Below are 11,749 nucleotides of genomic sequence, written 5' to 3'. Positions count from 1 at the left end.
GACAATGTGCGCCTTCTTGAAATGAGATAAATTGACATTGGGTCAATAAGAAAGAGAGTGATTCAGCCCTATTCCATTACACAGTGGAGTCTGGGGAGATGCCCGTCTCTCTTAAGGTTAGTGCCCGTATATATGGAAATCTTTGATGCATCGGATATCTTGCTGACTCAAAAATGGCAGCATGTGGATGCATGTCTCCCAATATCAGCCTTGAAGGTGTTCCAGTGCCATGGACGTACCCTTATTTTTGAAGGACAGGGGCCATATCTTCGAGTGATCGATGAACAGTCCGGCAACGTCTCAGCTCAAGTCCAGGCATTCAAGCGCAATCATGTTCATGGCTTTATCACTTTCCTATGCACGCAGGACAGCCAAGATGGCGCGTACTGCGAGTCAATCATGGTCTGGGGTGGAAAATCGCTAAGAGTCATTGAATTCTCCATAGACCAAAATTATGGAGTTACTTTGGCCCTGTCTAGTGCCGAGTTTCTTACTCCGGATTGGCTTATGAGTGGGTGTGCTGCTGTTGCAGGAGAGCCCAATACAGTATTCCTAATCACTGCAAACAATGCTCTTCTAATGGCTAGAGTTGAAGATGGTGATTATGCCCATTACAGCAAGGCAATTTGCATTCACCAGCTCGCAACGAGTGTGAAGTGCATATTGTACGCTGCCGACCTTGTGGCTCTTTCCCCATCACATATCCTGATTGCCTCGGGAACTGCTTTTGGTGAGATTGTCGTTTGGTCTTGTTTCATAACTGAAAAGGATCCAAGTCAACTCAAGGCAGTGGGTTCCATTCACCATTACTTTACTGGTCACGATGGATCCGTATTTGGAGTGCGAATCTTCCCAAATATTTCGTCCTTGAACGGTGGTCTCTCGGGCAGGTTGCTGGCAAGCTGCAGTGATGATCGGACTGTCCGAATATGGGATATCACTGACTGCGAGTCCAAAACTCCCCAAGACCCATCTGCCTACTCTACAGATGGCTTCGAGCTCCGAAGTACTGGCTATGGAAGTGGCCTTGGATCCGAGTCATGTGTTGCGAAAGCTTTTGGTCATGCTGCTCGTATCTGGAGCGTGAACATATGCCCAGTGGAAGAGAATAGTCCAAACACCCTAGGTTTAGTGTCTCGTGGTGAAGATCGGGCCTGTGTAGTATGGGAACTCAGCTGGGAGACAATGTCTTCCGGTGCCACTCAATATCAGCTTCGGGAGATGTCTTCAGCTCAACCCCATTTGGGAAGGCATATCTGGGCTCTGGATCTCTGTGAGCAGGGCGAAGAGACGACCGTCTATACTGGCGGTGCTGATGGAGCTTTGAAAAGTTTCAAAGCCAAGAAGCATGTGTTTGCCCCGTCGAAGTACAATACCCCTGGCCAGAATAATCTTCTAGGCCAGAAAAGATCTTCAGACCCTGATGCGCCCAAAACATTTGATTTTGTCGCTTCGGACTATCTCATTGCTTGTTCTTTGCGCAGTGAGCTCCGTCTTGGACATGTCAGCCCGATAGACAACGCGAACGTTACATGGGAAACTCTTTGTACTGCAGAAGATCTCCGATCATACTCGCTGATTACCGGCATTCCTCGGCGAGGACTGGCTTTGATAGCTAACTCTGAAGGGTTGGTCAGGTTATACAATCACAACACCAGATCGATCACAGAATTGGTGAATTTAGGCAAACGCCCTCGAAGCATTCTGATTGCCCATGAGCAGGCACATTTTGATCGCATTTCGGTCCTTGTGAATTACTACGCTGGCGAGGAAGCCACTTTGTTGACTGTCACAGGGTGGAAAAGCGGTTGCCCACGAGCTGAGGCGACACCATTTAGTCTACCGAAAGCACCATACATCACAACTGCCGCTTGTTTGACGTTGAACAGCAAGCACTTGCTGCTTGGTTCTGAACTTGGAGGTGTGGCAGTCTACCAGGTTGCAGGCCTTGGTCTTTCTTCCAAGCCCTTGGTCGACGAAAGGCGAATCCATGGCCACGAAGGTACCACTTGTATCCGAGCTGTGAATCCGACCGCGGATGAACAGGAATACATATTGACATGTGGACGTGATGGCAATTACTGCTACCACGAATTGAAAGTGGAGGGAGAAAGTGACGTCGCCCTCGAAACACTCGATCGGACCTCTTCCGGTCTCGGCCAGGACCTTTGGGGTGCTTATCTGGAAGAGACAACTGGTGATCTTGTTGTATACGGGTTTCGATCGCAGAATTTCGTTTTGCGGAATGAGACAAGGCAGCAAGACATCATTTCCATCGCTTCAGGTGGCGCTAGAAGGATCTGGGCATACAAACCCAACACCGAATCCAGCAAGCCTCTGTTGGCTTGGCTAGAAAAGCCCAATCTGCAAGTCATGCGAATTCAGACCGATATCAACCGTTCCATTCGGGCCGGTGGGCATGGCCGAGAACTCAGGACTATGGACGGACTGGGTGCTATCAATGGAAGAGGATCGTTCTTTGCCACTGGAGCAGAGGACACCATCGTACGTATCTTTGCGGCTTCGAGCCAAGCAAGTGAAGGTCCCTGGGGTTCGTTCGAATGTTTGCGAATCCTAGACAAGCACAGATCTGGGATCCAGCAAGTAAGTTGGTCAAAGGACGGTCAATATCTCTTCACCTGTGCTGGGCAAGAGGAGCTTTTTGTGTGGGGAATTCGCTGGCTTCCTTCGTTTGACATATGCGTCAAAATGGTTGCAGAATGTCCAAAGAGCGACCCAGACTCCGAGATGCGGATCACAAGTTTCGACTTCGTGGATGTGGAAGAATCCAATGCTGAAAAGGGGTTCCTTCTCTGTTTGGCACTGTCCAATTCCACGATCAAGGTATGAGCCATCCCCTTTCGCTGAATACAGAATACTAAAAGGAACTAGGTATTCCACTTCTCACCCTCTGGACAATTCCGGTTTACTCTGCTGGCTCGGGGTAGATATATGACGAACTGCCTGACTCAAACAAAACTTTGGGTGAAGGACTCATCCGTGAGTCTGATAACAGCAGCAACTGATGGCTACTTCACTCTTTGGGATTTGACCGACAAACTCCAACCTTTCTATGACATCTCTTCATCAACCCTCAAAGCAAGACAGTCATTTGACGGTTCCTCTATCATACCCGAGGACATTGCCTGTGAGAGCAGGTATCAAGTTCACTCGAATAGTATCAAAGCAATGGAGCTGGTGCCTCTTTCTGAAACCGACGCCCTCATTGTGACTGCAAGTGATGACAGCTCAATAACTGCATCGCTCTTGAGAACCCGCTCTACGGATTCTGATATCAACGAGAGTGGTGTCAACGCGCACGTCTCAACCATCTCCGTCCCAGACGCTCATGCAGCATCAGCGACAGCTCTGAAAGTTCTTCGTCGAGAAGCGATCACAGCTGCTGGCTCCAGTTCACAAGTCTCAAAACTTACTTTGGTGACCTCTGGTAATGACCATCGCCTGAAGTTCTGGTCTATCACAGTGGATCCCACGAAACAGGGCACAGAAGGGATTATCGTGGAATTTTTGTTGGACAGATATAGTGCCGTGGCTGATATTGCCTCTCTAAGTTTCCTACCAGATCCCGTTTCACAGGGTCATTCTGACTGCATGTTGGGAGAGGAAAGACAAGGAAAGCTCCTTGTCGGCGGTGCTGGAATGGAAATGTCGGAGACCAGGTTGTAGTGAGGCTTGACTGCTTGATGACACATTATGATTCCTGTAAATAACAATCGCGCACCGCACTTTTTTCAGTTTTAGCATGAAGAACAGAAAGCAAAAAAACCATCGGTGTTATGGTGGCTGCCTCATTTGCAGATTCTTAATAAGCCTTTGCTCCTTGGAAGCTCTGGGCCATTAGACGTATCCCTTCCTCTATCACTAAGCTCCGTGCTTGAAGGGGTAGAAATCCCACATTGAGTAAAGTTGATGAAGGCTTGTTATCCTGATGAAAATTATGTCATTGGGACTACCCGATAAAGGGCGGAGGTTACCCCGAACATCATGAAGTCTAGAACCCCGCAGTTGCGGAGTAATTGCTTCCTTCCATTAAGAGTAATTAATACATAGTGCACAATAAAACCGAGCAACTCAAGCTCTGAAAAGCGGCCATTGCAGATATCTAATTGGCGGCGGACGGATGGAATACTGCATGCACATTTAGGAGCTTACTCCCTCGTGGCAGACAAACTTGCAAGCTCCGTTCCCTTTTGAGTCCTTACCCGACGCTGCTTTTAGGATTACAATAGTGAGGGGCAACTTCTGTAAAACTGAGCAAGTATTCATCATATCAACTACTGCATTTGAATTCATAACCAAGTGTATATAATCGAATTAGGGGTTCCTGGGCCGTGGAAAGAAGAATTATATCGTTGTTGCGCTAATGCTTGGCAGAGCACCACACTTTCACCTTGCAAAAGCACAGCAAGAACAATCTCCTTAACCATTGTGTCTTGTGGTTAGAAAGACAGAGGGGACTTGCTTCTTAGGCGATAAAAACAGCCACCAGTAATATGGTAACCAGGAATGGTCAAGGTCAAATGATTGCGCCGACGTCGGAGACTTGACATGCAAATGAGAGCTACCGTCTCTGAGTTCCAACATCTAAATTAGGACAGGAAATACCACCCGGGGATTATGGGTTGCGAGGAGATCAATGTGGAGCTTCAGCAACGGCTCTGATATCGCGATCGTTACCGAGAGGCACGCATCAGTTTAAGTGTTTATACTATGTGTGGTTGGTATCAAATGCGCTACTGGTCCGAAAGCATCACTAAACACTGTGATCCCTCCAGGAATAAACCATTCATGCGTCTCAAATAAGTGAGCTGAGTATTACTCAGTATTATTATGAATTACTGCAAGGCAAGGCAAGGATTCCCCGCAATTGTTTCTTCAGACAAGCCCCCTGGCCCGTAATAAAGCGGCGACACCTCCCGATTGGGAAAGGGCCCGTTACCTTTAGGTCCATATGAGTCTATACCTGTCATGTTCAGGAGGAGGTGACAGTACTGTATAATAATTTAAAAGGATAGCTTCCTCCACATTGGTTGGTGTCACGTTTGAACCACTTTTCGCCTACACAATGAAGCATTCCGTCTTCGCTCTGCTGATGGGTATCGCAGCAACAGCTGCGGTACCCACGCACCGGCGGTCATCGCCGACTTATTTCTTCACTTTGTAGGAGAACCAAGCCTGAGATAGGGTACTGAATTTGCCCAAGGGAAAATCATACTAACCAAAACCTCAAAGTGGTGACTCTTATTCGATGACGAGTTTCGATGTCGAAGGCACACAGCCATCAGCTTCAGATCCAATGGGAAACCCTGCGCTCGGTACGTTGATGTCATCGCTGTTGCAACGCCTGATCCGTTGTTCTGACGTTGAGCAACAGGGACTGGGGCTACTGGAGGTGGCATCAACTGGATCGGATACTTGACCACTGTAGACAACGCCTCTCTCGTTCTAAGCTACAACTTGGCTATTGGCGGTGCAACAATTGACAATGCTATCCTGAACTCCGGATATCCAGACATGACGAGTCAAGTTGCCACATTCCAAGGGAACTACAGCACCAAACCTGCTACAGCTCCTTGGGCTTCTACTGATACCGTCTTTGGTTTCTGGATTGGAGTCAACGAGTAAGACCTCTTGGAAACTTTGAAATAAGCCACACTAATCGATCGATTCTAGCGTCGGTTGGGGCTTCGGCGGCTACAATGCCAGCGTTCTCGTCCCAACGCTCATGGCCCAGTACAGGTCCCTCGTCGAGGAAATCTATGCAGATGGCGGGCGCAAATTCCTATTTCTGAATGTCCCTTCAGTGAGCCGGAGTCCATACATCCTCGACCAAGGGGAAAGTGTTTCAGAAAGTCACGCCGCGTGGACTACTGTGTATAATGACGGGCTCGCCACAATGCGCGCAGAATTCGTTGCTGCTCATAACGATGTGAGTATTACCTCAAGTACGGGTTCTGGTAGAAAACTAATTGGGTATAGGTCGAGACTGTTCTCTACGATTCCTGGAGTTTCATGACCAAGATCTTGGATAACCCCACGGCATACGGATATCCGAACGCCACTTGTATCAATGACGATGGGGAAAGCTGTGTCTGGTGGAATAACTATCACCCCGGGCAGAAGTACCACAGACTGCAGGCGGCTGATATGAAGCAATCCCTACATCTGTTCGGGGCGTGGTAGATTGATGTCATGGAAGTCGTATAGTAATCTGTAGGTGTTAGCAATGAAAAATTGGATTACTGCAATGATCTCTTTGGTAAGACGTCAGACGCTGTAAAAAAGTTGATCGCTGTTATGTCTCAGGAGAAATGCCCTTCGGTGGATATGGCCCCTGTTTCAGGTACAACGTCAGATATTTCCGTCAAGGTGTGGATTTGATAAATTCCAAACTTAATCTCAATCAAGTTCCACCGAGAGCTACTGCCATAGGCTCGTCTCTACTATGATTTGAGAATTGCAGGCTCAGTTTGAACAGAAAATCGGCCTGCTCCTTCATCGGGTAATGATATGCCACTTTTACTCCGCATCCGCGTGCCGATCGATTCCCGAAGCGCCACGGGCCCTCTAAACACGCCTTCGTGGAGCTAAATCATGGTGCCGAACTCAAGCCACCGGTGCCTGACGAATGTGGGGAAGATTCCGGCTATTCTGTGGGACTATTCCATGAGGTGGTATGTAGGGAGAGAGCGCCGGCTTTGCTCGTACTGGCTTTGGATCAATTCGTCGCTACAAATACGTCCATGATCGTCATGTTGGTCTGCGTGACTTGATGAAATCCGTTTCACAACTGAATTCAGCCATAGACGGGCCATCGCCATATGTAGTAGAAAAGTGGAGCTATCCTGGCTCCTCCCTTTGGTGGGGAATCTGGCCAGGGAGAAACTCCACGAAACGTCCTGGTTATGATAGACCCTTGATATTTCTGTTTTCTGTCTTGAGACAGGCCTGATGGACGGGTCGACGGGGTAGGCGCCGTTTGAACATTCCACACTCCGTGTCCGTTTCCTTCTACGACTCGGAAATTTGATGGAATCGGTTTCTCGATTTGGGGTAGCCTTTGGACAGGCGACTCTCATCTACGATATAAAATCATGGTGTCCCAGCTCGGTTGGGTCTTGTCCACTCTTTCATAGCCCATTTCAACTTGCGTTCCCGTCGCTCCCTACCTTTCCATCAGCATATCCAATATGAAGCTGAATAACTTTATCTTCTTGGCTGCTGCGGCAGGATCCGCGGTGGCAGCTCCTTTCAAAAACGCAAAGAGAGCCTCTTCTTTCGAATGTATGTTTAGCCATGTTTTGGGACCAATTCAAGGATGAATGACACTCATAAATTACAGGGTTCGGAACAAGTGAATCCGGGGCCGAATTTGGTGAGGGTAATCTACCCGGTGTCTGGGTGAGTAGACTCATTCATAGTTAATTATGCCTTACTTTAATTACTAATAGCGCTTGACCATCTTGCAGGGAACCGACTACATTTTCCCGGACACTAGTACCATCCAAACGCTGATCGATGGTGGCATGAACATCTTCCGAGTTCAGTTCTTGATGGAGCGACTGACGCCCAATGGCATGACTGGATCTTTCGACAGTGACTATTTGGCGAATCTGACAACTGTGAGAGCTACATATCATGCGACCGTTGATATTGATGTCTAATGAAAATAGGTGGTGAACTATATCACCGAAGCCGGTGCTCATGCTGTCATTGACCCCCACAACTATGGAAGATTGTATGACCTTCTTCCCAATTCCTCTGTCACGTCAAACATACTAACCACTTTGGCAGCAATGGCGCGATTATCACGAGTACCTCGGACTTCCAGACTTTCTGGACGAATGTTGCTGGGCAGTTTAAATCGAACAGTCTCGTGATCTTTGACACGAGTGAGTTCATATCCCGGACAATCATATTGGATTCGTTTCTAATCCATTTGATCTAGACAATGAGTACCATGACATGGATCAGACCCTGGTTCTCGATCTCAACCAAGCGGCCATCGATGGTATCCGTGCTGCCGGTGCCACATCGCAGTACATCTTCGTCGAGGGCAACTCGTATACGGGCGCCTGGACGTGGACTACGGTGAACGATAACCTCAAGGATTTGACAGACCCGCAAGACAAGATTGTCTACGAGATGCACCAGTACCTTGACTCTGACGGATCCGGCACCAGCGAGACATGCGTTTCAACCACGATCGGCCAAGAGCGAGTCGCTGACGCAACACAGTGGCTCATTGACAATGGCAAGGTCGGTGTTCTGGGCGAGTTTGCCGGCGGTGTAAATGATCAGTGCAAGACTGCTATCACTGGTATGCTGGACTATCTCGCGGAGAACTCAAGTGTATGGAAGGGCGCCCTGTGGTGGGCAGCTGGGCCTTGGTGGGGAACATATATCTACAGCATGGAACCTCCAAGTGGTGTCGCTTATACTGGCATGCTGTCGACTCTGGAATCGTATTTCCCGTGAGTGTGATACCTGAGGTATTGGTTAATGTTAAGTTGATATTCGTCTGGTTATACACCGGATAGAGGATGAAAGCAGATGTATATATCCCTGGCTGAATACTGGAGAATGTAAAGAAACATTGGACAAGAACCTAAGATTGAGTTCGAGAGGAAAACTTTTTAGGATAACGATATCAAGTAATTATCCATACTCAGATCAAGTTTGTTAGCTAATGTTTCCCACTACGAGGAAGCGATATTTTTCGTTTGAAGACAGCATGATGAGTAGAATGTGTGGACAGTGGAGCGACCGACACATCAAGTCTTGGCAACAACGCGCGCCCGGCAGGAATCTCCGTCATCGCCTGTGGCTAGTGCGTACGCACCACTCTAATTTCTACAAAGTTGACTGCACATATCCCTAGACACCAGGCACCGGCATTTCTATGGTCTGGACTGTTCACACTAGAAGTTTAGAACATTATCACCAGAGACCTAGCTCTCTAAGCCCCAGAAAACTTTATCTTAAAAAGTAAATATAGAAACCAGGGACGGTGGGAGTGGATAATCCTCGGATCACGAAGATGGAGACGGTGTATCATACATAGTGGGATTGAGCAATTGTAGATTAAGTCCGCGAAGGATATACAGAGTGGATACTACAGCGCCCGTTATGTGCAAAAAACTGCATCTATGCCAAGCCCGAAATGAGGAAGCCTGGGCCAGAGTACATACCTGGTTCAGATACGGGAATATGCAGCGCAGGGCTGAGGGCTGCTGACTGGGGTTATCTAGGTCGCTAGTACGAAATAGTTAATAAAGTAGCAGACATCAGAAAACTTAGACGGTCCACAGGGCTGGAGGATGACGAGGCTTGTACAGGGTGGGCTACTTGATTTGGGCGGGTGGTATGGCGATCGTGCGCTCGACCGTGGAACATGAATTTTCGGGTAAAGATTTTGATGAGAGTTCGGTCGGCCAGGGGGGATTTTCTAGGGGACAAACCTGGATGGGGGTTGGTTTCTTGCTCGTTGCGTTGTTGCGAATACTATGTGACAATAGTCAATTGCATCTTGCATGGGAATACTCTATATAAAATTCTTTCGTACGTACCAACAATCCGCATGGGGAAATTCGAGATAGATTAACACTTTGACTGCCTGATGACGATGATGTTGGGAGGGCAACCTCAATTACCTATTTGGGTTTAGCGTGTACATGAATAGAAACAAACGTGGCGTGGTCCAAGAGTGGGTCCGGTTATGCTTATTTTTGATTGGCTCGAATCAGTCCAGAAGGGGGTCGTATTCCTTCCCTGCGCCTCTTACCTAACGCACCAGGGAGGCTGGAGAGTCGTCGTTGCCAGTGTGGGTGTTGAACGAGGCTGTACACTGCCCAGTCGTCCGGTATTCACCGTCCTAAGTGCCGATCATGAAAAAAGGATAAAATCCACGCTCCTCCCCCAGTTCCAGCCTCTCTCTCCTTCATCCAATCCTCCTTCCGTCCCCCCCCCTTTTCGCCTATCTCTCTCTATTTGATACCCATCCATAATTGAGCCATAATGGGAAAAGCCGGCCGTGTCGCGTGTATCTTCACGCCTTATGTGCTTACGATCGCCTCGCTGATCTGTATTATCTTCGTCGGCCTGGGCTGTACCAAGTCCAGCTCTAACACCTTGAACAACCTTTACTTTATGCGGGTAAGTTTCTGAGTTATCTCTCGCAAGTGCCTTGCGACCGTGCCACTAACGATATGACGTTTATAGATCAATCTCCAAAATATCACTAGCGAAGGATCCGAAACAGTAACCGAAATCGAGAATCTCCTTGAAGAGTACGGAATCACCGACGTCAGTGCCCAGAATGTCTCCGATGTCCTCAGCAAACTCCAGGATGACAGCACTCTGGCGGACTTCTACCAGATCGGTCTCTGGGGCTACTGCGATGGTGATATTAGCAACAACAAGACCAACGTGACGGAATGCTCCAAGCCTAAGAGCGAGTTTTACTTCGACCCCTTCTCCGTCTGGGGCCTGGACTCCTCGGATATTAAGGACGAGCTGCCCAGCGGCTACAACAAGGTTATGAAGATCTACAAGGCGGTCTCCAAGTGGATGTTCATCGCCTACCTGGTCGCCTTCATCGCCACTATCGTCGAGATTGTGCTTGGTTTCTTCGCCATTTGCAGCCGCTGGGGCAGCTGTGTCACCACTATCTTTGCTCTGCTTGCCTTCCTCTTCACCGCCGCTGCCTCGATCACCTCGACCGTCCTCTTCTCCATTTTCAAGTCTAGCCTGGGCACAACTCTCAAGGCCTACGGAATTAGCCTGTCTATGGGCAAGAACATCTTCGCTGCTACTTGGTTGGCCGTTGCCTTCTCCCTCGCCGCTCTGATCTTCTGGACCTTCAGCGTTTGCTGCTGCTCCGGTCGCTCGCCATACGGCGACCGCAACAACAATGCCACTCGCGGCGTCACTGCCGAAAAGGCCCCCTACACCTACGAGCCTCTCGGTGCCGGTCAGGTCCCCTACGGCCACCAGCAGCCCACCTCGTACCCACCCCCCGCTGCTCACGGCGGCCAGTACCCCATGACCAACACCAACCAGCGATCAAACGCCTACGAGCCCTTCCGCCACTCCTAAGCTAAGCGCAAAGCGACTTGCTTCAAATCCTCCATCATGTCTTTTTGTATACAATCACTCGTGAAGCGTTCTTAGACTGGGATACTGCGGCGTTTTGTTGGTTATATGGGCTTGGTCTTTTGCTTGATGTTTTTTTTAACGACGACTTTCCTTTTTTCCCTCATGACTTGAACGCTTACCAGCGATATTGCTGATGGACACTGCATATGTTTTATATCGTGCCTTGCGAAAAATTACTTCCAAAATATACCATCCGATCAAGTTTCAAGATCTTCTCAACGTAAAAAATGTGAATAGCATAAACCCCAATGCCCTCGCTGAAGTTTAAGTTGGTAAATAATCTTCCGATACCCCATCATAGATCGACAAAGATTTCTTATAAAGTTCAATAGCTAGCAATAATTTGTCTAGGGCACCCGTTAGACCTCTTAGCTCCACAGTGGATCGCACTAATTTCACATCAACCGTGATGGTGGCTTGAATTCCGCTATGGCGCAGCTTTTACAATAGACATGCTACTAGCTTCATGGATTGCGGCACTATTGAAGGGACACGGCTCCCGTGACATGGAAGATAATATGGTAAATATACATGAAAAATAGGAATCCTGAACTTGATTCACCGCTTAGTC

The 11,749-nt window shown here is 48.4% G+C and overlaps 4 protein-coding genes across 4 annotated transcripts; all 4 read left to right on the top strand.

Moving 5' to 3' along the window:
* Positions 1-132: 132 nt before the first annotated feature.
* N7496_000925 (tRNA (34-2'-O)-methyltransferase regulator RTT10) lies at positions 133-3,687 on the top strand (the record flags this gene model as incomplete). The annotated part of the gene is made up of 2 exons (XM_056693856.1): positions 133-2,844; positions 2,893-3,687. 2 exons carry the CDS (start codon positions 133-135, stop codon positions 3,685-3,687), a joined length of 3,507 nt encoding a protein of 1,168 aa, XP_056560585.1.
* Positions 3,688-5,086: 1,399 nt separating this feature from the next.
* On the top strand, positions 5,087-6,204 carry N7496_000924 (SGNH/GDSL hydrolase family protein; the record flags this gene model as incomplete). The annotated part of the gene is made up of 5 exons (XM_056693855.1): positions 5,087-5,181; positions 5,254-5,336; positions 5,396-5,642; positions 5,695-5,950; positions 6,001-6,204. The coding sequence occupies 5 exons, from the start codon at positions 5,087-5,089 to the stop codon at positions 6,202-6,204; spliced, it is 885 nt and encodes a 294-aa protein (XP_056560584.1).
* A 1,007-nt stretch (positions 6,205-7,211) lies between these two features.
* N7496_000923 (glycoside hydrolase family 5 protein) lies at positions 7,212-8,499 on the top strand (the record flags this gene model as incomplete). The annotated part of the gene is made up of 6 exons (XM_056693854.1): positions 7,212-7,305; positions 7,364-7,422; positions 7,473-7,643; positions 7,695-7,759; positions 7,816-7,913; positions 7,970-8,499. The coding sequence occupies 6 exons, from the start codon at positions 7,212-7,214 to the stop codon at positions 8,497-8,499; spliced, it is 1,017 nt and encodes a 338-aa protein (XP_056560583.1).
* Positions 8,500-10,038: 1,539 nt separating this feature from the next.
* Positions 10,039-11,118, top strand: N7496_000922 (SUR7/PalI family protein; the record flags this gene model as incomplete). The annotated part of the gene is made up of 2 exons (XM_056693853.1): positions 10,039-10,176; positions 10,243-11,118. The coding sequence occupies 2 exons, from the start codon at positions 10,039-10,041 to the stop codon at positions 11,116-11,118; spliced, it is 1,014 nt and encodes a 337-aa protein (XP_056560582.1).
* Between the last annotated feature and the right edge of the window lie 631 nt (positions 11,119-11,749).

The sequence above is a fragment of the Penicillium cataractarum genome (genome assembly GCF_028827025.1).
Source record: "Penicillium cataractarum strain IBT 29864 chromosome Unknown utg000001l, whole genome shotgun sequence".
Taxonomy (NCBI): domain Eukaryota; kingdom Fungi; phylum Ascomycota; class Eurotiomycetes; order Eurotiales; family Aspergillaceae; genus Penicillium; species Penicillium cataractarum.
The sequence above is the reverse complement of the archived record's forward strand: the minus strand, read 5'-3'. Positions and strand labels throughout refer to the sequence as shown.